At 52.2% G+C, this 26838-nt stretch overlaps 1 protein-coding gene across 9 annotated transcripts in view; it reads left to right on the top strand.

Moving 5' to 3' along the window:
* LOC119950801 (transmembrane cell adhesion receptor mua-3-like) overlaps positions 1–26838 on the top strand; it is a 113751-nt gene that overhangs the window by 57712 nt on the left and 29201 nt on the right. For 4 of the 9 annotated variants that reach the window (XM_038773588.1, XM_038773587.1, XM_038773586.1 and 1 more), the window contains exons 12-17: positions 1263–1424; positions 3408–3569; positions 5982–6140; positions 19739–19900; positions 21713–21874; positions 24219–24377. In XM_038773588.1, coding sequence (XP_038629516.1) covers positions 1263–1424; positions 3408–3569; positions 5982–6140; positions 19739–19900; positions 21713–21874; positions 24219–24377 — 966 coding nt within the window. The remainder of the gene's footprint in view (positions 1–1262; positions 1425–3407; positions 3570–5981; positions 6141–19738; positions 19901–21712; positions 21875–24218; positions 24378–26838) is intronic. The other 5 variants (XM_038773590.1, XM_038773593.1, XM_038773592.1 and 2 more) reach the window with 5 other exon arrangements.

Raw genomic sequence — 26838 nt, 5'->3', positions numbered from 1 at the left:
GTGACCGTGTTTGAGGAGCTGTTCGTCGCGGGGTTGGTGGGGGGCGGTGTGGAATCTGTACAGACTGTATATTTGATTGCTGGGAAGTATGTTTCCCCTGGTGTTCATTTGCTGTAACCTGTTTTGATACATGTTTGTAATAAAATACATCCAAAAACACTATGTTGGCACTCCGGTGTCTGTGGAGCTGGAATCGACTGAGCATTAGGGTTTCATAACACCTGTCTCTGTAACCTCCTGCAGCCCGACAAGCCCCCCTATCTCTGTATCCTCCTCCAGCCCCCATGACCCTCCCTCTCTAACATTCTCCTGGAAATGTCTGTAACATCCTCCAGCCCCAACATCTCTCCCTAACTCTGTCAACGTCCTTCATTGCCGGCAACCCTCCCTGCCTCTGTAGCCTCCTGCAGCCCCTACATCCCTCCATATCGCTAGAACCTCCTGTAGGACCTCCAAACCTTCCTATCTCTGTAGCCTCCTCCATCCTTCCACAACCCTCTCTATCTCTGTAACCTCGTCCAGCCGCTACAACCCTCCCTGTCTCTGTAATTGCCTTCATTCCCTACAATCCTCCCTATCTCTGTAACCTCCATCATTGCTGACAACCCTCCGTTTCTCTGTAACCTCCTCCAGACTTACAACCCTCCCTATCTCTGTAACCTCCTCAAGACTCTACAATAAATAAAAGCAAATTACGGTGGATGCTGGAATCTGAAACGAAAGAGAAAATGCTGGAAAATCTCAGCAGGTCCGGCAGCATCTGTAGGGAGAGAAAAGAGCAAACGTTTCGAGTCCAATGACTCTTTGTCAAAACCCAAAGGGCTTTGTCAAAACCCTCTGTAACCTCCTCCAACCCTCAGAAGCCTCTCTATCTCTGAGTCACTACGTTCTCCAGTTCTGTCCTCTTGAGGAGCCCAAATTCAATTATTCCACCACTAGCGGCTGTCCTTTCAGCTCCTCAGACCTCAACCTCTTGAATTCCCTCCCTAAACCTCTCTGCCTCTCTCTAACCTCTTCCTCTGTGTCTCAGTGTTAAATTTGGTCTGATTTACAATCCTGTGAATCACCCCGGGCTGTTTTACTGTGTTAAGGAGAATATATTATACACAACTCCCTCCTATGATTCATTTCACTCCGTTTCATCCCAGCCTGGAGTTGGTTCAGATTAAGGTCCCCGTATCCACGCTCCTTTCCTCTTGGGGTCTCCAGAGTCTGTAAAACTTTGTCCAGTTATTGATACTAAAATTTGTCTCTCAAAACAGAAGATTTTTACGAGGAGTGTCCAGAACCATCTAAAACCCAACATGTCTGCGACAAGAAGAATGCACAGACATGTGAGGAAGATGACGAATGCAGGGGTTGGAAGCAGTGCTGCCGAGTCGGTGACTGTGGGAAGCGCTGCATCGACGTATTCCACGAGCTAGGTGAGAACAAGACGTGGAGTGTATGCTTGGAAGTAGTCTGAAATTGAGAAATTCTGTTTGTTACCGATCTCAAAATTACGTAATTAAGGCCGGTAACACCAGTTATCTAATTAATAGTCTCTCAATGTGGACTGAATGGACCTCCTGTTCCTGTGTAACATGTTCGAGAGGGGCTGAATTTCCTCCTCCTGTTCCTGTATAATAGGCTTGAGTGGGGCTGAATGGCCTCCTGTTCCTGTGTAACATGTTCGAGAGGGGCTGAATTTCCTCCTCCTGTTCCTGTATAATAGGCTTGAGTGGGGCTGAATGGCCTCCTGTTCCTGTGTAACATGTTCGAGAGGGGATGAATTTCCTCCTCCTGTTCCTGTATAATAGGCTTGAGTGGGGCTGAATGGCCTCCTGTTCCCATTTAACAGGCTTAAGAGTGGCTGAATGGTGTCCTCCTATTCCTTTATAAAACGCTGGAGCTCGGCAGAATGAGCTTCCTCCTATCCCTGTGCCACAGTCTTGAGATGACTAAATGTTCCTATGGCAGCACAGAATCACAGTGGTTAGCACAGTGGTTAACACTGCTACCTTACAGTACTAGGGAACCAGGTTTGATTCCCGGCTTGGGTGAGTGTATGCGGAGTCTGCACGTTCTCCCCTTGTCTGCATGGGTTTGGTCCGGGTGCTCGGTTTCCTCCCACAAATCCCGAAAGACGTGCTTGTTAGGTGAAATACACATTCTGAATTCTCTCTCAGTGTACCCGAACAGGCTCTGTAGCGTGGCGACTAGGGGATTTTTTACAGTTACTTCATTACCTACTTGTGACACTAATAAAGATTATTATATCCTCCAGTCCCTTCAACTCTCCCGATCTCTGCAACCTCCTCCAGACCCCTACAACTCATTTTATCTCTGTGACCTCTGTAAAATCCCATCCGGGACTGACAAGGTGAGAATGCTTGTCTTCCCCGTGCTCCTTGTGGAGTACGAGCTCTCCCGCTAGAGGCGGAGTATCTCAATTACCCAGTGTATATAAGAGCGGCCAATAAGGCACCAAACAGAGAGGAACCCAGTAGGGATCTGCTAGGTGGTGTATACACATCGCTTGTGTAAAAAAAATAACTTTGTTCATATTTTATTCAGCCTTGACTCCCGATGTTCTTATTAAACCCTCCACCAGACCTACACTCCTCCCTATCTCTGTCACCTCCGCCAGCCCTACATCTCTCTCTATCTCTGTAATTTCCTCTAGTCTCTACACCCATCCCTATTTCCGTAATGTCCTTAATTCCTGACAAACCTCCCTGTCTCTGTAACTTCCTCTAACCCTAATGATCTTCCCTATTTCTTATCCACATCCCACCCCTCCTCCCCTTCCTTTGTCTTTAACCTCCTGCAGCCGCTACAATCCTCCCTATCACTGTAACCTCCTCTGCCTCTACACCCCTCCCTATCTCTGTAACCTTCTTCACCCCTACACTGCTTCCTATCTTTGGAACCACCTCCAGCCACGACAATCTCCCAATCTCCGTGATCTCCACCAGCCCTCACAAGCTTTTCTATCTCTGATATTTCTGCATTCTCCAGTTCTGTTCTCCACAGGAGCCCAATTTCAATTATTCCACCATTCGCGGCAGCCCTTTCAACTCTCCAGACCCCAACCTCTGGAATTCCCTACCTAAACCTCTCTGCCTCTCTCCCTCCTTTCAGATGTTCCTTCACTCCGACCTCTTAGAGCAGGTTTTTGATCACCTCTCTCTAACCTCTCTCTCTGTGTCTCAATGTTACATTTGGTCTGATTTACAATCCGAGACCGTTTCACTGTGTTGAAAAGAAGACTACTCCCTCCCATTGACTCATTTCACTCCGTTTCATCCCAGCCTGGAGTTGGTTCAGATTAAGGTCCCCGTGTCCACGCTCCTTTCCTCTTGGGGTCTCCAGAGTCTGTAAAACTTTGTCCAGTTATTGATACTAAAATTTGTCTCTCAAAACAGAAGATTTTTACGAGGAGTGTCCAGAACCATCTAAAACCCAACATGTCTGCGACAAGAAGAATGCACAGACATGTGAGGAAGATGACGAATGCAGGGGTTGGAAGCAGTGCTGCCGAGTCGGTGACTGTGGGAAGCGCTGCATCGACGTATTCCACGAGCTAGGTGAGAACAAGACATGGAGTGTATGCTTGGAAGTAGTATGAAATTGAGAAATTCTGTTTGTTACCGATCTCAAAATTACGTAATTAAGGCCGGTAACACCAGTTATCTAATTAATAGTCTCTCAATGTGGACTGAATGGACCTCCTGTTCCTGTGTAACATGTTCGAGAGGGGCTGAATTTCCTCCTCCTGTTCCTGTATAATAGGCTTGAGTGGGGCTGAATGGCCTCCAACCCGCCTTGTCTCTAACCTACAGCAGCCCCAAAACCCCCACACGCTATCTCTGTGACCCACCCCCCCAGCACATACAATCATCCCTATCTCTGTGACCACCCCCCCTCCACCCGCAGCACATACAACAATCCCTATCTCTTTGACCACCCCTGTCACCTACAACCCTCCCTATCTTTGTACCTTCCTCCAGCCACTACAACCCTCCTTATCTCTGTACCTTCTTCCAGCCCATACAACCTTCCCGATATTCATAACCTCCTCCAGCCCCTACATCCCTCCCTATCTTTATAACCTCCTCCAGCCCATACAACCTTCCCTATATTTATAACCTCCTCCAGTCCCTACATCCCTCCCTATCTTTATAACCTCCTCCAGCCCATACAACCTTCCCTATCTTTTTAACCTCCTCCAGCCCATACAACCTTCCCTATCTTTAGAACCTCCTCCAGCCCATACAACCTTCCCTATATTTATAACCTCCTCCAGTCCCGACATCCCGCCCTATCTCTATAACCTCCTTCAGCTCCCTTGAACCCTCCCTATCTCTATGACCTCATACAGCCGCTAAAACTCTCCCGATCTCTCTACCCCTCTCCGGCCCCCTATAAACCTCCCGATCTCTATACCCATCTCCAGTCTCTAAAACCTCTCCTATCACTACAACTTTCTCTTGAGGAGCCCAATTTCAATTATCCCATCATTCGTGGCAGTCCGTTCAGCTCCCCAGTCCACAATCTCTTACCTTTTGGGGTCTCCAGTGTCTGTGAAACATTGTCCAGTTGTTGGTCCTCCACCGGAACCTGGGAAACAGGCTGGGGAGAGGATGAATGGGGGCCTCTTGATGTTCCTGGGTAACTGGCTCGAGAGGAGATCAGTGGACCGCTTCCTGTTCCTGTTGATCAGGCTCTAAAGGGGCATAATGGGCCTCCCCCTGTTCCTATCCAATCACCTCATGCAGCCCCGACCACCCCATCTCTGTAACCTCCTCCAGTTCTTCATCTTCCGTTATCTCAGTAATCTCCCTTAGTCACAGTAGTCCTTCCAATCTCTGTAACCTCATCCAGACCCCTAGAACTGTATTTATCTCTGTAACATCATACAGCTCCTACAACCTTCCCTATCTCTGTAACAACCCCAGCCACTAAACACCTTCCTATCTATGTAACTTCTTCCAGCCCCTACCAACCTCCCTAACTCTGCAACTTTGTCCAGACCCCGAGAAACCTCTTTATTTCAGTCACCTCCACCAAGTCCTACAACCCGCCCTGTCTCTAACCTACAGCAGCCCCAAAACCCCCACACGCTATCTCTGTGACCCCCCCCCCCCCCCCCCCCCCCCCCCCCCCCCCCGCAGGACATACAACAATCCCTATCTCTTTGACCACCCCTGTCACCTACAACCCTCCCTATCTTTGTACCTTCCTCCAGCCACTACAACCCTCCTTATCGCTGTACCTTCTTCCAGCCACTACAACCTTCCCTTTCTCTATAACCTCCTACAGCCCCCACAAGCCTCTCTACCTCTGAGATCTCTGCATTCTCTTGAGGATCCCAATTTCGATTCTACCACCATTTGCGACCATCCTTTCAGCTCACCAGGCCCCAAGTTCTGGAACTCCGTCAATAAACCTCTCTCCCTCCTTAAAAATGTTCCTTAACTCTGACCTCTAAGGGCAGCATGGTGGCCTAATGGTTAGCACAGCTGCCTCATGGCGCTGAGGTCCCAGGTTCGATCCCGGCTCTGGGTCACTGTCCGTGTGGAGTTTGCGCATTCTCCCCGTGTCTGCGTGGGTTTCGCCCCAACCCAAAAAAAAAATGTGCAGAGTAGGTGGATTGGCCACACTAAATTGCCCCATTAATTGGAAAAAATAATTGGGTAATCTAAATTTTTTTTTTAAACTCTGACCTCTAAGAGCAGGTTTTTGATCACTTCTCCCTCTGTGACTCAGTGTTAAATTTGGTCTGATTTACAATCCTGTGAATCACCCCGGGCTGTTTTACTGTGTTAAAGAGAATAAATTATACACAACTCCCTCCTGTGACTCATTTCACTCCGCTTCATCCCAGCCTGGAGTTGGTTCAGATTAAGGTCTCCGTGTCCACGTTCCTTTCCTGCTGGGGTCTCCAGAGTCTGTGAAACTTTGTCCAGTTGTTGATACTAAAATTTGTCTCTCGTCAGAGTTTTACGAGGAATGTCCAGAACCATCTGAAACCCAACATGTCTGCGACAAGAAGAATGCACAGACATGTGAGGAAGATGACGAATGCTGGGGCTGGAAGCAGTGCTGTCGAGTCGGAGACTGTGGGAAGCGTTGCATCGATGTATTCCACGAGCTAGGTGAGAACAAGACGTGGAGTGTCTGCTCGCATGGACGAGTAGTCAGGGATTGAGAAATCACGTTTGTTACCGATCTCAAAGTTATGTAATTAAGGTCGGTGAATGGAGGTAGAATTGAAAACACCCATTGCCTAATTTATTGGTTAGACAGACTCTCAGGGTGGACTGAATGGAACTCCTCCTGTTCCTGTGTGGGAAGCTCGAGAGGGGTTAAATTGGAACTCATCCTGTTCCTGTGTAACAGGCTTGAGAGGGGCTGATTGGTCCTCCTCCTGTTCCGTGTTGTGTTTGGTCTTTGCTTGAGAACCTACCGCCGCTAGGAGCAATGCAAGAAGCCTGTCTTCAGGCTGTGCCTTCAGGCCTAGGGCCTAAAGTTAGATTCCGAATTGCTGCTTAAAGTAACGGCAATTGTATTCTACGTTACCCATGAACTGGACCTGGCGGGGTCCACTGACCTCGTCAATCTGTACCTCCATTCTTCTATTGCACCAAGTCGCCTCAGGTTGCAGTTCATCAGAACGGTCTTCCAGCCGAGTGCCTAACGTTGTCACTGCAGTTGCTGTCTTTAAATGTTCAGCACTCGTGGTACCATGTTGTGTTTGGTCTTCTATATCTTCCAAAGGGATCCATTAAACACCTAGACTTGTCCAAACCAAGATATTTATTGAGTCTCATGTGGTAAGTTAGCAACTTGTTACAAAGCACATTTTCATGGAGTCCCCTTACACTCCTCTGGAACTGACTGTTCACCTGTATGACTTGCTACCATCTCCTGCAATCATCTCGTGACGGCCAGATGTGTATCCCCTTATATGGGACTCCCTGGTCACATTACCACAGTCTTGAGACTGGATGATGTCCGCACTGCCACCTGCTGGTTAGAGGTCGCACACCATCCATCTATGATATTGCCCACAGGCATATCACCACATTCCTGTGTAACAGGATCGAGAGGTGCTGAATATCCCTCCTGCTGTTCCAATGCAATCTCTTCCTGTCCCTACAACTTTTTGGTTTGATGTCAGAAGCTTAAAGAGTCATCGGCTCTGATTTCTCTCTCATCTAATGGATTATTTCTAAAGATCCAAGGTAAAAACCTCTCTCTCTGTACAGCCAGTCTGAACTGCAAGGAAACCAAAGTCAAGCCATCACCTGCAGTCAGGGTTCAAATGTATAGAACTCTTTTAAAATCTCTGTTCTTATCTGGTGGAGTTAGAAACAAGTAAGAATTAAACAAGCCTGAGGCTGTTCCTTCGAATGAAAGTCCAGGTTAATAAAAGTTAAAGTGACTCGCCAAAATAAATCATATTGTCTGGGAGTACTGACTGAATCCACTGCCATAAACCACCTTTAACTCTACACCCATGGCTTCGATCCCAAAGAATCCTAGGAGGGCAGCCTGCTGCAATTACTTCAAAAATTAAAGCAAGGACTCCCTCTTTTCAATTTAATTTCTATGGTTTTTCCCCTCCCCCTGTGTCTGTCTTGTGTTTGGATAGAGGGTAGGATGGTGAAAGGGGGCAGCAGTAGATTAGCTGGCCATTATTCTGTTATAATTCCTGCACTTTTCAACTTTGTTCTGTTACAAATGAACAGTTCTTGTATTCAATCTACAAACCCGATAGCTGAGCAGTCAAGGGGCCAATGATTCTGCACATTTTAGACAAATTATTAGTTAACTGACTTACGTTGGGACTCCGGGGGGTTTTCCTGTGGTGGTCATGGAGTGAGTGGTCACACACAGAGAAGCTCCTGCTTGAAGACACAGAAAAGAGTACTTTTTACCCGATACGGGGTGGAACTTTGATGAAAAGGCGTAGGTGAATGTTGGAGGAGTAGTTTCCCCCGGGAAGGCCCAGGTGGAGTAGCTGATGCCGTTTATTAAGGAGGAATTCTGCCAGCAGAGGCAGGAAATGCGTGAGGATCACTCGAAGGCCATCGAAGGAGCTGTGGAACCCCTGCAGAGTTTTCTGGAACGGGTGGAAAAGTGCAGGGGTCGCAGATTCGGGAGATCAAAGGAGTGATCTTGGATCACAGTGATCGTGTAGTGGTTCTGGAGGCTGAAGTGGGGCTCCTTGGGGACTTGTGTAAAACGTTGAGGGCAAAGGTGAAGGAGCAGGAGAATACCTCAAGAAGGCAGAACCTGCAAATATTGGGCCTGCCTGAAGGAGTGGAAGATGTGAATACTACGAGGTACGTCTCGAAGATGCTGGTGGCAGAAGGGGTGCTATATAAGGCGCCTGAAGTGGACCGAGTACATAGGTCCCTGAGGCAGAAGGCGATTGCTGAAGAGCCGCTACAGGCAGTGATCGTGAGACTCCATAAATTTGTGGAGAAAGAGAAGATTCTGCGGTGGGCCAGGGAGAAGCACACCTGCGACTGGGAGGGGAATAACGTCCGAATTTATCAGGACATCGGAGCCGAGTTGGCAAAGCGGCGGGCAGGCTTCAACAAGGTCAAGGCAGTGCTGTACCGGTGGCCGATCGGGTTGGGATGCTCTACCTGGCGAAAGTATGGGTGACGTTTGGAGGCCGCGAGTATTATTTCGAGACCCCCAGAGCGCCGAAGACTTCATTAATGAGCATAAACTAGGGGAGAACTGAGCGGACAGTGCTTGGGAAATGGGGTGCTGGCACTTTGTAATGGTTGGGAGTGTGTTGGAAGTGGGGGTAGGGATTGGGGGATTGTTGTCTTTTTTGTGGGATGGGGGGGGTTGGTGTTTACTGTTGGGATTCTATGGGGTTGTCAGGGTGAAGAATGTATGTGAGGATGGTCCTCCCCTCCTGCTTTATAGGAATGTTTGTGTTTCAAATTTGTTTGTTTTCTTTTGGAGAAGGCTGCCTGGAGTTCAGGAGAAGTCCTTTTTTGGGTTGGGGAGGGTAAGATCAGCAAGGCGCCTTCCTCCTTGAGCTGAGGAGTGGAGGGGGGGGGGGGGGAAAGGGAAGGTCATTGGGAGGTGCCTTTGGGCATGGCTGCTGCACTAGCAGGTGATGCTGGTGAACAGACGTGAGGTGGTGGAGGAGAAGGCCGAGACGGGTCGCCGGGGGGCGGGGGGGGGGGGGGGGGGGGGGGGGGGGGGGGGGGGGGGGGGGGGGGGAGAGGAGGAGGTTGTTGCAACATGGCAGGGGGTGAGAGATGACATGGTCAAGGGCGGAGAAAAGGGCCATCTGGGATGGTATAGGGTGGAACAAAGGGGGCGGAAGTTAAGTGGGGAAGATGACAGATGGTAGAGGAGATTGGAGGCGATAGGCTGGTAACGTGAAACATCCGGGGACTGAACGAGCTGGTTAAAAGGTCGCTGGTTTTTAGCGCACCTCAGGAGCTTGAAAGCGGGGGTGGTCTTTCTGCAGGAAACGCACCTCCATGTGAAGGACCAGGTTAAGTTAAGGAAAGGGTGGGTGGGCAGGTTTTTCCTCAGAGTTTGATTTGAAACCGAGGGGAGTGACGATTTTAATGAGCAAGAAAATGGGATTTGTGAGTGCTGAGGAGGTGAGGGATCCGGGTGGGAGGTATGTGATTGTGAGTGGGGTATTGGAAGGGGCACAGGTAGTGTTGGTAAATGTGTATGCCCCAAATTGAGATGATGTGGGTTTTATGAGGGGGTTGCTGGCATTGGGATTTGACCACGCACCAGTTGATCATGGGAGGACATTTTAACTGTGTCTTGGAGCTGAGGGTGGATAGGTCGAGCCCCAGGTCGATTGGTATGGTACGAATAGCAAGGGAGCTGGGGGGTTTTATGGAGAGGATGGGTATGGTGGATCCATGGGGTTTTCAAAACCCAGGGGGAAGGGAGTATTCTTTCTTTTCACACGTCCATAAAGTGTATTCAAGGATTGATTACTTTGTAGTTAGTCGGAAGATTTTGGTTGGGGTGGAGGGGCAGGCTATGTGGGGATAGTTAGCTCGGACCATGCGCCCCACTGGCTGGAGATTCAAATTAGAGTGGGACAAGAGCTGAGGTCGGGGTGGAGGTTTGACTCGGGGTTGTTGGCGTATGGAGGGTTTTGTGATAATCACACTAATCCCTTAAACTGTCTCAGGCTCATCCTTGCACAAGAGGAGGAACCCGGTGGAATGTGGGTCGTTTCAACCCATATCACTATTGAACATGGATGTGAAAGTATTGGCGAAATTGTTGGTGGGGAGGATGGAGGACGGTGTCCCAGGGAGTTGCAGAAGATCAAACAAGCTTTGTGAAGGGCAGGCAGCTCGCGAGTAATATAAGACGATGATGTAGGAGCGGTTTCAAGACCTGTGTATTGAGTCAGCTTCCACGTGGGGTTATTCCCTGTGGCTTAACTCAGTACAGAGAGGAAAAAACATAACGACAACTGAGACAAGGTGGCTGTTCAATCAAGCTTGTTACGTGTACACAGAGAAATACTGGATATCTGCCAAGATGTTCTGCCGAACAAAGACCAGAACACAGTACTTATACAACGTTCAAAAATCAATAGCCCACCCCAGTTGGACGCAATCCAATCCCTGAAACTGCTACGTTTCAACTTATCCAATAGAATTGCAAGTAGTGTTTACCCAATAGAATTGCAAGCAACCCATGATTAATCCTCATCCTGACAGCTATGTACAATCTCAGCCTGTGCTGACTGTTTGTGAGAAACAGAGCAACAGAACCAGCACCCTGAATTGTTTCACAAAGACAGGGGGCGGGATTCTCCGATAAATCGGCGCAATGGCCGGAACTCAGTGCCAAAAACCGGCAAAGATCACTCCGGCATCGGGCTCCCCCAAACGGCGCAAAGACTCCGCCCCGAATGGGCCAGTCACGGCGTCACGCCAATCCTGACGGCATCACTCGCGGCGGACGCGCAGTGTCATTGACGCCGGGTGGCACCACAGCACAAAAGACACCGCCCCCTCCCACCCCGGAGACCCGACAAGATGGCCGCCCGCCGCGCAGCCCCGAGGTTCCAGGAGCGCGACATTGAGGTGCTCCTGGATGCAGTAGAGCAGAGGAGGGAGGCCCTGTACCCCGGACACGGCCACAGGGTCGTCCCACGCCTCAGCCGGCACCTGTGGAGGGTGGTGGCAGAGGCCGTCAGCACTGTGGCTGTAACACCAAGGACAGGCGCCCAGTGCCACAAGAAGGTCAACAACCTCGTCAGGGCAGCCAGGGTGAATACCGCCCCCCACCCCCCGATGTGCGGCACAACCCCGGTTGCAACCAACCCTAACCCTAATGTGCCGCGCACCTCTGCCAATATAGGCACAACCGCTGGCCTGCACGTATATCCCTGTCTAACACTGTTGCCCATTATCCCTGCCACCCACCTGCCCGCCCCCCACAGGAGAAGCGCGCACTCAACAACAGGGAGCGTGAGAGGACCGGAGGGGGCCCAGCTAATGAGAGACCACTCACCGTTCATGAGGAGAGGGCCCTGGAAATGGCAGGCGGACCCGAGGACCGGGAGGTTGCCGATGCAGAGGTCGGGGGCGCACCACCAAGTGAGACCCCCCACGACTCATCCCCTCCCCCATATCCCCCCTCCCCCATAACCCCCTCCCCATATCTCCCCTCCCCATATCCCCCTTATATCACCCATAGCCCCCTCCCCCATATCCCCCATAGTCCCCCTCCCCATATCCCCCTCCTCATATCCCCCTCCCCATACACCCCTCCCCATATCCCCTCCCCCATATCCCCCCTCCCCCATATCCCCTCCCCCATATCCCACATATCCTCCCTCCCCCATATACCCCCTCCCCATATACCCCCTCCTCTATATCCCCCTTCCCCATATTCCCCTTATACCCCCTCCCCCATATCCCCCCTCCCCATGTCCCCCTCCCCATAGCCTCCATATTCCCCCATGCCCCATATCCCCCTCCCCATATCCCCCTCCCCATATCCTCCCTCTCCCATGTCCCCCTCCCCATAACCTCTATATTCCCCCCCTCCGCCATATCCACCCTCCCCATATCCCCCTCCCCCATTTCCCCCATATCCCCCTCCTCCATATCCCCATCCCCATTTCTCCCATAACCCCCTCCCCCATTTCCCCCATATCCCCCCTCCCCCATTTCCCCCATACCCTCTCTCGCCCATATCCTCCCTCCCCCATATCCCCCCTAGTCCCCCTCCCCAATATCCCCCCTCCCCATATCCCCTCCCCATATCCCCCTCCCCCATATCCCACATATCCTCAATCCCCCATATACCCCCTCCCCAATATACCCCCTCCCATATATCCACATATCCCCCTTCCCCATCTACCCCATATACCCCCTCCCCCATATCCCCAAATACCCCCTCCCCCACATCCCCCTCTCCCATATCCCTCCTCCCCATATCCCTCTCCCCATATTCCCACCTCCCCATATTCCCCCTCCCCATACCCCCCTCCCCCATTTACGCCATATCCTTCCTCCCCCATATCCCCCTCCCCATATCCCCCACACCTCCCTCCCCCCATATCCCCCCATATCCCCCACACCCCCATATCCCCAATATCCCCCACATCCCCCTCCCCCATATCCTCCATATCCCCCTCCCCCATATCCCCCACCCCCATTTTCCCCGATCACCGCCGGCGTGTCTAACCATGCATGCTGTATTGTGTATGACAGGACCAAATGTCGAGGCATCCGTTCCTGCGGAAGCCGACCGCCCGCAGGATGCCCCAGGGCGGCCACAAGACAGGGACAGGCCCTGAGCAACAGGGAGACGAAGCCCCCGTCTCGTGCGGGTGCGGCGACGCAGGCGTGTGACACCCAGCGACGAGGGGGGCAGCCACAGGCCCCTGTCGCAGCCAAGCCAGGACACCCCTACCCAGGACAACCCTACCCAGGACACCCCTACCCAGGACAGCCCTACTCAGGACACCCTTACCCAGGAAAGCCCTACCCAGGACACCCCTACTCAGGAACCCCTACTCAGGACAGCCATACCCAGGACATCCCTACCCAGGACACCCCTACCCAGGACACCCTTACCCAGGACAGCCCTACCCAGGACAGCCCTACCCAGGATACCCCTACCCTGGACACCGACACACATGACACCGAAATACAGGACACTGACACACAGCGGACGGGTGGACACGAACCGCCAACCCAGGGGACCATGGACTCTGGGTCAGATGATGCTCACGACACAATGCCACTGCTTTCTCCAACACCCTCCACCATCGCAGAGACACCTCGGTTGGGCACTTTAGTGATGAGATTTCTGGTACACTCACTGGTGCGCACAACACAGCCGTACCGGTACAGCAGGTGGAGGTAGGAGCAGCAGAGGGGCCGGGAGGTCGAAGGGCATCCTGGCACAAGCAAACATCTGCCGCCCAGACGGGTCCTGGGTTCCTGGATTTACCACACCCACCCATAGACCCGATGCAGTCACCGAACCAGGGACGATCAAAGGGGGTGACAGCGGCTTGTGGCGGCTGCAGACTCAGGTGGAGGAGTCCACCCGCGTCCAGGAGCTGGGAGTGGTGCCGGTCATGCGTGCCACCGAGGCTGAAACCACACGGGTGGCGTCCGCGGTGGAGGCAATGGGTGGGACGGTGTCAGACATGGGGAGCAGTATGCAAGGCCTGGGGCATTCCGTGAAGGCGGCGTGTGTGGCCCAGGACATGGCTTCCCTCTCACAGGAAGCCATGAGCCAGAGCCAGCGGCAGATGGCAGAGGCGCTCAACGCCGTGGCCCTGTCTCAGCAGGCCATGGCTCAGTCTCAGCAGGCAGTGGCTCAGTCCCAGCAGGCCATGGCTCAGTCTCAGCAGGCAGTGGCTCAGTCTCAGCAGGCCATGGCGCAGTCCCAGTAGGCCATGGCCCAATCCCAGCAGGCCATCGCTGAGGGCATCGGCGCCATTTCCCAGGTGCTGGCCGACGTCGCCCAGACACAGACAGGGATGGGCAACTCCCTGAGCTCCATGGTGCAAACTTGCAGGCCCTTGTCGATACCAGGGCGGGCCTCCAGGACTGGCTGATCCGTTCGCACCCCTGACCCATGTAGAGGCCTGGGGGGGCCATCGGGCACCCGAGGGAGGAGGAGGTGCTGGGGCCCGTCCTGGGTCCCCCTGCAGGTGAGGTCCCGGAACACCGGGGCACCTCGGACTCCCCCCACCCCCCTCCCCCTCCGTTTCAGGTGCATCTGGTGGGCAACGGGCAGAACAGGCTGGCTGCTCGCCATCCCAGTCGCCCGAGCGCAGCCTGGCCCATCGAGGCCGGGCCGCCCCAGGAAACGGCCGCCAAAGGGATCCCGAGTCACAGGGCAGGAATCACAGGATTCCACCTCCAGTTCTACTGTACCGTCTGGGGAACCATCTAAACATAGTCAAAGGGCCCGTAAGGCCAAACAATTAGACACTGAGTAAGTTGGCCCGTTGTGCCGCAGGTGGATGTGCAATGGAGGGGTGGTGTGCATGCGGGTGGGGTGGGTGTGGTTGGTGAGTGGGTGGGTGGGGGGGGGCGAGGGTGTTGGTGTTGGGGGGTGAGGGTGTGGTTTGTGGGTGGGGGGGAGTGAAGGTGGTCGGCTGTTGCCGTGGTGTGTGGTCTGTGCCCATATTCGACGATTCCCACGCCCCCCTAGTCAGTGAACCGGGTGGCTATCAGCCTGCCCCGTGCCCGCTGGTCCAGCCGGTAACGGTGGGCAGCCTCCTGCCCATGTCCAGCCTGTTTGTCCTGACCATTGCCCCCATCCTCCTCATCTGGGGAGGACTGAGCCTCGTCCTGCTGTTCCTCCACTCCCCCCTCCTCTGCCTGCGGCACATCGCCCCCCTGCTGGGCTATGTTGTGCAGGACGCAGCACACCACAATGATGCGGCCGACCCTATCTGGCGGTTACTGGAGGGCCCCTCCAGAGCGGTCCAGGCACCTGAAACGCATTTTTAGCAGGCCAAAGCACTTCTATCACACCCCTGGTCGCGGCAAGGGCATCATTGTAGCTGTTCTCCGCGTCACACTATGGCCTCCAAATAGGCGTCATCAGCCACAACCGCAACGGGTAACCCCTGTCGCCCAGCAACCAGCCCCAACCAGGCGGGTGATCTCCCTCACCCTCTCCCCCCTGCCTGGAACTCGCCCCCCTCCCCCCAGCACTCGCCCCCTCCCCCCTCCCTGGCACTCGCCCCCTCCTCCCAGCACTCGCCCTCTCCCCCCTCCCTGGCACTCGCCCCTTCCCCCCGGCACTTGCCCTCTCCCCCCCCCCCCCCCCCCCCCCAGCACTCGTCCTCTCCCCCCTCACCCCGGGACTCGCCCCCTCCCCCCGGCACTCGCACTCTCCCCCCTCACCCCGGCATTCGTCCTCTCCCCCCTCACCCGGCCCTCGCCCTCTCACCCCGGCACTCGTCCTCTCCCCCCTCACCCCGGCACTCGCCCCCTCCCCCCTCACCCCGGCACTCGCCCCCTCCCCCCGGCACTCGCACTCTCCCCCCTCACCCCGACACTCGCACTCCCCCCCCTCACCCGGCACTCGCCCTCTCACCCCGGCACTCGTCCTCTCCCCCCTCACCCCGGCACTTGCCCCCTCCCCCCTCATCCCGGCACTCGCCCCCTCCCCCCGGCACTCGCCCTCTCCCCCCTCACCCCGGCACTCGCACTCTCCCTCCTCACCCCAGCACTCGCCCCCTCCCCACTCACCCCGGCACTCGCCCCCTCACCCCGGCACTCGCCCTCTCCCCCCTCACCCCGGCACTCGCCCCCTCCCCCCTCACCCCGGCACTCGCCCCCTCACCCCCGGCACTCGCCCTCTCCCCCCTCACCCCGGCACTCGCCCTCTCCCCCCTCACCCCGGCACTTCCCCTCTCCCCCTCACCCCGGCACTCGCCCTCACCTCCCTCCGCCCCCCACCCCTCATCCCCCCACCCCACACACACACCCATTCCCCCCCTCACACAGCCCCCCACACACACACAACCACCCCACACACACACAACCCCCCCCCCCCCCCACACACACACCCCCACACAGATTGCGGCCACGCCGTCACTTCTCCTGCGGCAACCCCACGTCATGACTTATCTCCGCGCTGTCCGGCGTCAACCATCAGCACTGGTTGACGCCGTTAAATTACGGTGGTCACGCCGGCGGGACTTCAGCCCATCCGGCCGGGAGAATTCGGGCAGCCCCGGGGTCCATAGCTTTGCGCTGGCCCCCGCCATTCTCCGAGGCAGGCGACTCGGGGGTTGGAGAATCCCACCCAGGATGTCAGAAGTAATGTCCTTTTGGTCAAATTAGCTATCCTAAATCCCATTTGATTACTTATGACTGGTATGTCTGAGAAATACGTGTTTATTGGTTAATAATGATTACTCAGTCCAATGACATGCTAACTATTCAGTTTTAAGAGGTATCATCACCGAACCCCACCCCCACCTCTCCGTCAATGAATGTGGTGATGAATCCGTCGGGGGCACTGGTACTGGAGGTGGTGGTGTCCATGGATGCAGAGAAGGCATTGATCAGGTGGAGTAGCGGTACTTGTTTGAGGTTTTGGGAAGGTTTGGGTTTGGACCGAGATTTGTGGCATGGGTGCGGTTGCCGTATGTGGCACCAAGGGCGAGGGTGAGGACGACTGATATGAGCTCACAAAGCTTTGACTTACACAGGGGTACGAGGCAGGGGTGCCCGCTGTCGCCATTGCTGTTTGCACTGGCCTGGCGATGGATCTTCGCAGCTCGGCGGTGTGGCGGGGGATTATGAGGGGACAGAGGGAGCATCGGATGTTGCTCTATGCTGATGACCTCTTGCTGTATGTTTTGGATCCATTGGAGAGTATGGAAAGGATTATGGGCCTGCTGGGAGGTTTGCAGGGTTCTTGGTGTGCGAACTGAATGTAGGGAAAAGTGAGGTTTTCTGGTGAATGCGCTGGGACAGCCGGCTAATTTCGGGGGGACGCCATTTACGGTAGCGAGGGATACGTTTAGGTATTTGGGGATTCAGGCAGCGAGAGAATGGATGGAACTCCATAAATGGAACATAATGAAGCTGGTGGAGGAGGCCAGGGAGGACCTTCAGCGGTGGGGTAAACAGCACTTAACTTTGTCGGGGAGGGTCCAAGTGATAAAAATAAATATTCTGCTGAAGTTCTTGTTTATTTTTCAGGCTCTCCCGATCTTTATATCAAAGGCCTTTTTCCGGAAAGTGGACATGATCATTTTGGACTTTGTGTGGGCGGGGAAGGTGCCGGGGGTGGGGAGGACCCTGCCTCAGAAGTGGCAAGGTGGTGTTGGGGGTGGGGGGGGGGTGGGGGGGGGGGGGTGGCGTGGCCGAACTTGCTTCATTATTATTGGTCGGTGAATGTGGATAAGGTGCGGCGGTGGTGGGTTAGGATGGAGGAGGAATCTTGTAAGGAGTCCAGTTTGAGGGTTATGTTGACGGCAGCGTTGCCAATGGCTCCGAGTGGATATTCAAGGAGCCTTCTGGTGCAGTCCACAGTGAAGATATGGCATCAGTTGAGGAGGCATTTTTGGGTGGAAGGGATGTCAGTGTTAACGCCGCTGTGCGAGAATCATGGGTTTGAGCCGGGAGGGGGGTGGATAGTGTATATAGGAGATGGAGAAAAGTGGGGCTGGTGAAGGTGAGGAATCTGTATTTGGAGGAAGGGTTCGCCAGTCTGGAGGAGGTAAGGGAGAGGGTAAAGCTGCCAAGGGCGAGTGAGTTCAGGTATCTGCACGACAGGGACTTTGCGTGAAAGGTCTGGAAGGGGTACCCTCGGTTGCCGGGATTCACCCTGCTGGAGCGACTGAAGTTTCCGTATGTGGAAGGGGAGGGAAGAATTGGGGATATATACAGGTGGCTGGGGGAGCAGGGAGGTGAGCAGATGGTGAAGATCAAAGAGAAATGGGAATTGGAGTTGGGAGGGGAGATCAACTGGGGAGCATGGAATGAGGCACTGTGTAAGGTAAACGGGACCTCCTCTTGTGCAAGGATGAGCCTGATACAGTTTAAGGTGGTGCACAGGGTGCGTATTACTCGGGCAAGAATGAGTGGGTTCTTTCAGTCGGTAGCAAATGAGTGTGAGAGGTGTGGGCGGGGGAGAGCGAATCACGTGCACGTTTTGGGGTTGCGAAAAATCGGGAAGATCCCGGGCCGGAATGTTCGCAGTCTCAGCCAGGATAGTGGAGGACGAGGTGGACCCGGATCCTTTGGTGGCGATATTTGGGATTTCAGAGAAGCCGGCACTCATGGAAAGGAGGAAGGCCGATGTCGTGGCCTTCGCCTCTCTGATTGCATGGTGGCGAATTTTACTGGAGTGGCGGTCGGCATTGCCACCAGGGGTAGCGGCATGGCTGAGTGACCTGTATGACTTTCTGCGGCTAGACAAGATAAAGTATGAGTCAAGGGGGTTTTGAGAAAAGGTGGGGATGTTTGTGACCGTGTTTGAGGAGCTGTTCGTCGCGGGGTTGGTGGGGGGGCGGTGTGGAATCTGTACAGACTGTATATTTGATTGCTGGGAAGTATGTTTCCCCTGGTGTTCATTTGCTGTAACCTGTTTTGATACCTGTTTGTAATAAAATACATCCAAAAACACTATGTTGGCACTCCGGTGTCTGTGGAGCTGGAATCGACTGAGCATTAGGGTTTCATAACACCTGTCTCTGTAACCTCCTGCAGCCCGACAAGCCCCCCTATCTCTGTATCCTCCTCCAGCCCCCATGACCCTCCCTCTCTAACATTCTCCTGGAAAGGTCTGTAACATCCTCCAGCCCCAACATCTCTCCCTAACTCTGTCAACGTCCTTCATTCCCGGCAACCCTCCCTGCCTCTGTAGCCTCCTGCAGCCCCTACATCCCTCCATATCGCTAGAACCTCCTGTAGGACCTCCAAACCTTCCTATCTCTGTAGCCTCCTCCATCCTTCCACAACCCTCTCTATCTCTGTAACCTCGTCCAGCCGCTACAACCCTCCCTGTCTCTGTAATTGCCTTCATTCCCTACAATCCTCCCTATCTCTGTAACCTCCATCATTGCTGACAACCCTCCGTTTCTCTGTAACCTCCTCCAGACTTACAACCCTCCCTATCTCTGTAACCTCCTCAAGACTCTACAATAAATAAAAGCAAATTACGGTGGATGCTGGAATCTGAAACGAAAGAGAAAATGCTGGAAAATCTCAGCAGGTCCGGCAGCATCTGTAGGGAGAGAAAAGAGCAAACGTTTCGAGTCCAATGACTCTTTGTCAAAACCCAAAGGGCTTTGTCAAAACCCTCTGTAACCTCCTCCAACCCTCAGAAGCCTCTCTATCTCTGAGTCACTACGTTCTCCAGTTCTGTCCTCTTGAGGAGCCCAAATTCAATTATTCCACCACTAGCGGCTGTCCTTTCAGCTCCTCAGACCTCAACCTCTTGAATTCCCTCCCTAAACCTCTCTGCCTCTCTCTAACCTCTTCCTCTGTGTCTCAGTGTTAAATTTGGTCTGATTTACAATCCTGTGAATCACCCCGGGCTGTTTTACTGTGTTAAGGAGAATATATTATACACAACTCCCTCCTATGATTCATTTCACTCCGTTTCATCCCAGCCTGGAGTTGGTTCAGATTAAGGTCCCCGTATCCACGCTCCTTTCCTCTTGGGGTCTCCAGAGTCTGTAAAACTTTGTCCAGTTATTGATACTAAAATTTGTCTCTCAAAACAGAAGATTTTTACGAGGAGTGTCCAGAACCATCTAAAACCCAACATGTCTGCGACAAGAAGAATGCACAGACATGTGAGGAAGATGACGAATGCAGGGGTTGGAAGCAGTGCTGCCGAGTCGGTGACTGTGGGAAGCGCTGCATCGACGTATTCCACGAGCTAGGTGAGAACAAGACGTGGAGTGTATGCTTGGAAGTAGTCTGAAATTGAGAAATTCTGTTTGTTACCGATCTCAAAATTACGTAATTAAGGCCGGTAACACCAGTTATCTAATTAATAGTCTCTCAATGTGGACTGAATGGACCTCCTGTTCCTGTGTAACATGTTCGAGAGGGGCTGAATTTCCTCCTCCTGTTCCTGTATAATAGGCTTGAGTGGGGCTGAATGGCCTCCTGTTCCCATTTAACAGGCTTAAGAGTGGCTGAATGGTGTCCTCCTATTCCTTTATAAAACGCTGGAGCTCGGCAGAATGAGCTTCCTCCTATCCCTGTGCCACAGTCTTGAGATGACTAAATGTTCCTATGGCAGCACAGCATCACAGTGGTTAGCACAGTGGTTAACACTGCTACCTTACAGTACTAGGGAACCAGGTTTGATTCCCGGCTTGGGTGAGTGTATGCGGAGTCTGCACGTTCTCCCCTTGTCTGCATGGGTTTGGTCCGGGTGCTCGGTTTCCTCCCACAAATCCCGAAAGACGTGCTTGTTAGGTGAAATACACATTCTGAATTCTCTCTCAGTGTACCCGAACAGGCTCTGTAGCGTGGCGACTAGGGGATTTTTTACAGTTACTTCATTACCTACTTGTGACACTAATAAAGATTATTATATCCTCCAGTCCCTTCAACTCTCCCGATCTCTGCAACCTCCTCCAGACCCCTACAACTCATTTTATCTCTGTGACCTCTGTAAAATCCCATCCGGGACTGACAAGGTGAGAATGCTTGTCTTCCCCGTGCTCCTTGTGGAGTACGAGCTCTCCCGCTAGAGGCGGAGTATCTCAATTACCCAGTGTATATAAGAGCGGCCAATAAGGCACCAAACAGAGAGGAACCCAGTAGGGATCTGCTAGGTGGTGTATACACATCGCTTGTGTAAAAAAATAACTTTGTTCATATTTTATTCAGCCTTGACTCCCGATGTTCTTATTAAACCCTCCACCAGACCTACACTCCTCCCTATCTCTGTCACCTCCGCCAGCCCTACATCTCTCTCTATCTCTGTAATTTCCTCTAGTCTCTACACCCATCCCTATTTCCGTAATGTCCTTAATTCCTGACAAACCTCCCTGTCTCTGTAACTTCCTTTAACCCTAATGATCTTCCCTATTTCTTATCCACATCCCACCCCTCCTCCCCTTCCTTTGTCTTTAACCTCCTGCAGCCGCTACAATCCTCCCTATCACTGTAACCTCCTCTGCCTCTACACCCCTCCCTATCTCTGTAACCTTCTTCACCCCTACACTGCTTCCTATCTTTGGAACCACCTCCAGCCACGACAATCTCCCAATCTCCGTGATCTCCACCAGCCCTCACAAGCTTTTCTATCTCTGATATTTCTGCATTCTCCAGTTCTGTTCTCCACAGGAGCCCAATTTCAATTATTCCACCATTCGCGGCAGCCCTTTGAACTCTCCAGACCCCAACCTCTGGAATTCCCTACCTAAACCTCTCTGCCTCTCTCCCTCCTTTCAGATGTTCCTTCACTCCGACCTCTTAGAGCAGGTTTTTGATCACCTCTCTCTAACCTCTCTCTCTGTGTCTCAATGTTAAATTTGGTCTGATTTACAATCCGAGACCGTTTCACTGTGTTGAAAAGAAGACTACTCCCTCCCATTGACTCATTTCACTCCGTTTCATCCCAGCCTGGAGTTGGTTCAGATTAAGGTCCCCGTGTCCACGCTCCTTTCCTCTTGTGGTCTCCAGAGTCTGTAAAACTTTGTCCAGTTATTGATACTAAAATTTGTCTCTCAAAACAGAATATTTTTACGAGGAGTGTCCAGAACCATCTAAAACCCAACATGTCTGCGACAAGAAGAATGCACAGACATGTGAGGAAGATGACGAATGCAGGGGTTGGAAGCAGTGCTGCCGAGTCGGTGACTGTGGGAAGCGCTGCATCGACGTATTCCACGAGCTAGGTGAGAACAAGACGTGGAGTGTATGCTTGGAAGTAGTATGAAATTGAGAAATTACGTAATTAAGGCCGGTAACACCAGTTATCTAATTAATAGTCTCTCAATGTGGACTGAATGGACCTCCTGTTCCTGTGTAACATGTTCGAGAGGGGCTGAATTTCCTCCTCCTGTTCCTGTATAATAGGCTTGAGTGGGGCTGAATGGCCTCCAACCCGCCTTGTCTCTAACCTACAGCAGCCCCAAAACCCCCACACGCTATCTCTGTGACCCACCCCCCCAGCACATACAATCATCCCTATCTCTGTGACCACCCCCCCTCCACCCGCAGCACATACAACAATCCCTATCTCTTTGACCACCCCTGTCACCTACAACCCTCCCTATCTTTGTACCTTCCTCCAGCCACTACAACCCTCCTTATCTCTGTACCTTCTTCCAGCCCATACAACCTTCCCGATATTCATAACCTCCTCCAGCCCCTACATCCCTCCCTATCTTTATAACCTCCTCCAGCCCATACAACCTTCCCTATATTTATAACCTCCTCCAGTCCCTACATCCCTCCCTATCTTTATAACCTCCTCCAGCCCATACAACCTTCCCTATCTTTTTAACCTCCTCCAGCCCATACAACCTTCCCTATCTTTAGAACCTCCTCCAGCCCATACAACCTTCCCTATATTTATAACCTCCTCCAGTCCCGACATCCCGCCCTATCTCTATAACCTCCTTCAGCTCCCTTGAACCCTCCCTATCTCTATGACCTCATACAGCCGCTAAAACTCTCCCGATCTCTCTACCCCTCTCCGGCCCCCTATAAACCTCCCGATCTCTATACCCATCTCCAGTCTCTAAAACCTCTCCTACCACTACAACTTTCTCTTGAGGAGCCCAATTTCAATTATCCCATCATTCGTGGCAGTCCGTTCAGCTCCCCAGTCCACAATCTCTTACCTTTTGGGGTCTCCAGTGTCTGTCAAACATTGTCCAGTTGTTGGTCCTCCACCGGAACCTGGGAAACAGGCTGGGGAGAGGATGAATGGGGGCCTCTTGATGTTCCTGGGTAACTGGCTCGAGAGGAGATCAGTGGACCGCTTCCTGTTCCTGTTGATCAGGCTCTAAAGGGGCATAATGGGCCTCCCCCTGTTCCTATCCAATCACCTCATGCAGCCCCGACCACCCCATCTCTGTAACCTCCTCCAGTTCTTCATCTTCCGTTATCTCAGTAATCTCCCTTAGTCACAGTAGTCCTTCCAATCTCTGTAACCTCATCCAGACCCCTAGAACTGTATTTATCTCTGTAACATCATACAGCTCCTACAACCTTCCTATCTATGTAACTTCTTCCAGCCCCTACCAACCTCCCTAACTCTGCAACTTTGTCCAGACCCCGAGAAACCTCTTTATTTCAGTCACCTCCACCAAGTCCTACAACCCGCCCTGTCTCTAACCTACAGCAGCCCCAAAACCCCCACACGCTATCTCTGTGACCACCCCCCCCCCCCCCCCCCCCCCCCCGCAGGACATACAACAATCCCTATCTCTTTGACCACCCCTGTCACCTACAACCCTCCCTATCTTTGTACCTTCCTCCAGCCACTACAACCCTCCTTATCGCTGTACCTTCTTCCAGCCACTACAACCTTCCCTTTCTCTATAACCTCCTACAGCCCCCACAAGCCTCTCTACCTCTGAGATCTCTGCATTCTCTTGAGGATCCCAATTTCGATTCTACCACCATTTGCGACCATCCTTTCAGCTCACCAGGCCCCAAGTTCTGGAACTCCGTCAATAAACCTCTCTCCCTCCTTAAAAATGTTCCTTAACTCTGACCTCTAAGGGCAGCATGGTGGCCTAATGGTTAGCACAGCTGCCTCATGGCGCTGAGGTCCCAGGTTCGATCCCGGCTCTGGGTCACTGTCCGTGTGGAGTTTGCGCATTCTCCCCGTGTCTGCGTGGGTTTCGCCCCAACCCAAAAAAAAAATGTGCAGAGTAGGTGGATTGGCCACACTAAATTGCCCCATTAATTGGAAAAAATAATTGGGTAATCTAAATTTTTTTTTTAAACTCTGACCTCTAAGAGCAGGTTTTTGATCACTTCTCCCTCTGTGACTCAGTGTTAAATTTGGTCTGATTTACAATCCTGCGAATCACCCCGGGCTGTTTTACTGTGTTAAAGAGAATAAATTATACACAACTCCCTCCTGTGACTCATTTCACTCCGCTTCATCCCAGCCTGGAGTTGGTTCAGATTAAGGTCTCCGTGTCCACGTTCCTTTCCTGCTGGGGTCTCCAGAGTCTGTGAAACTTTGTCCAGTTGTTGATACTAAAATTTGTCTCTCGTCAGAGTTTTACGAGGAATGTCCAGAACCATCTGAAACCCAACATGTCTGCGACAAGAAGAATGCACAGACATGTGAGGAAGATGACGAATGCTGGGGCTGGAAGCAGTGCTGTCGAGTCGGAGACTGTGGGAAGCGTTGCATCGATGTATTCCACGAGCTAGGTGAGAACAAGACGTGGAGTGTCTGCTCGCATGGACGAGTAGTCAGGGATTGAGAAATCACGTTTGTTACCGATCTCAAAGTTATGTAATTAAGGTCGGTGAATGGAGGTAGAATTGAAAACACCCATTGTCTAATTTATTGGTTAGACAGACTCTCAGGGTGGACTGAATGGAACTCCTCCTGTTCCTGTGTGGGAAGCTCGAGAGGGGTTAAATTGGAACTCATCCTGTTCCTGTGTAACAGGCTTGAGAGGGGCTGAATGGTCCTCCTCCTGTTCCTTGTTGTGTTTGGTCTTTGCTTGAGAACCTACCGCCGCTAGGAGCAATGCAAGAAGCCTGTCTTCAGGCTGTGCCTTCAGGCCTAGGGCCTAAAGTTAGATTCCGAATTGCTGCTTAAAGTAACGGCAATTGTATTCTACGTTACCCATGAACTGGACCTGGCGGGGTCCACTGACCTCGTGAATCTGTACCTCCATTCTTCTATTGCACCAAGTCGCCTCAGGTTGCAGTTCATCAGAACGGTCTTCCAGCCGAGTGCCTAACGTTGTCACTGCAGTTGCTGTCTTTAAATGTTCAGCACTCGTGGTACCATGTTGTGTTTGGTCTTCTATATCTTCCAAAGGGATCCATTAAACACCTAGACTTGTCCAAACCAAGATATTTATTGAGTCTCATGTGGTAAGTTAGCAACTTGTTACAAAGCACATTTTCATGGAGTCCCCTTACACTCCTCTGGAACTGACTGTTCACCTGTATGACTTGCTACCATCTCCTGCAATCATCTCGTGACGGCCAGATGTGTATCCCCTTATATGGGACTCCCTGGTCACATTACCACAGTCTTGAGACTGGCTGATGTCCGCACTGCCACCTGCTGGTTAGAGGTCGCACACCATCCATCTATGATATTGCCCACAGGCATATCACCACATTCCTGTGTAACAGGATCGAGAGGTGCTGAATATCCCTCCTGCTGTTCCAATGCAATCTCTTCCTGTCCCTACAACTTTTTGTTTTGATGTCAGAAGCTTAAAGAGTCATCGGCTCTGATTTCTCTCTCATCTAATGGATTATTTCTAAAGATCCAAGGTAAAAACCTCTCTCTGTACAGCCAGTCTGAACTGCAAGGAAACCAAAGTCAAGCCATCAGCTGCAGTCAGGGTTCAAATGTATAGAACTCTTTTAAAATCTCTGTTCTTATCTGGTGGAGTTAGAAACAAGTAAGAATTAAACAAGCCTGAGGCTGTTCCTTCGAATGAAAGTCCAGGTTAATAAAAGTTGAAGTGACTCGCCAAAATAAATCATATTGTCTGGGAGTACTGACTGAATCCACTGCCATAAACCACCTTTAATTCTACACCCATGGCTTCGATCCCAAAGAATCCTAGGAGGGCAGCCTGCTGCAATTACTTCAAAAATTAAAGCAAGGACTCCCTCTTTTCAATTTAATTTCTATGGTTTTTCCCCTCCCCCTGTGTCTGTCTTGTGTTTGGATAGAGGGTAGGATGGTGAAAGGGGGAGCAGTAGATTAGCTGGCCATTATTCTGTTATAATTCCTGCACTTTTCAACTTTGTTCTGTTACAAATGAACAGTTCTTGTATTCAATCTACAAACCCGATAGCTGAGCAGTCAAGGGGCCAATGATTCTGCACATTTTAGACAAATTATTAGTTAACTGACTTACGTTGGGACTCCGGGGGGTTTTCCTGTGGTGGTCATGGAGTGAGTGGTCACACACAGAGAAGCTCCTGCTTGAAGACACAGAAAAGAGTACTTTTTACCCGATACGGGGTGGAACTTTGATGAAAAGGCTTAGGTGAATGTTGGAGGAGTAGTTTCCCCCGGGAAGGCCCAGGTGGAGGAGCTGATGCCGTTTATTAAGGAGGAAATCTGCCAGCAGAGGCAGGAAATGCGTGAGGATCGCTCGAAGGCCATCGAAGGAGCAGTGGAACCCCTGAAGAGTTTTCTGGAACGGGTGGAAAAGTGCAGGGGTCGCAGATTCGGGCGATCAAAGGAGTGATCTTGGATCACAGTGATCGTGTAGTGGTTCTGGAGGCTGAAGTGGGGCTCCTTGGGGACTTGTGTAAAACGTTGAGGGCAAAGGTGAAGGAGCAGGAGAATACCTCAAGAAGGCAGAACCTGCAAATAATGGGCCTGCCTGAAGGAGTGGAAGATGTGAATACTACGAGGTACGTCTCGAAGATGCTGGTGGCAGAAGGGGTGCTATATAAGGCGCCTGAAGTGGACCGAGTACATAGGTCCCTGAGGCAGAAGGCGATTGCTGGGGAGCCGCTACAGGCAGTGATCGTGAGACTCCATAAATTTGTGGAGAAAGAGAAGATTCTGCGGTGGGCCAGGGAGAAGCACACCTGCGACTGGGAGGGGAATAACGTCCGTATTTATCAGGACATCGGAGCCGAGTTGGCAAAGCGGCGGGCAGGCTTCAACAAGGTCAAGGCA

The sequence above is a fragment of the Scyliorhinus canicula genome, chromosome 16 (assembly GCF_902713615.1).
Source record: "Scyliorhinus canicula chromosome 16, sScyCan1.1, whole genome shotgun sequence".
Taxonomy (NCBI): Eukaryota; Metazoa; Chordata; class Chondrichthyes; order Carcharhiniformes; family Scyliorhinidae; genus Scyliorhinus; species Scyliorhinus canicula.
Note: the sequence above shows the minus strand (reverse complement) of the source record. Positions and strands in the feature narration are given on the sequence as shown.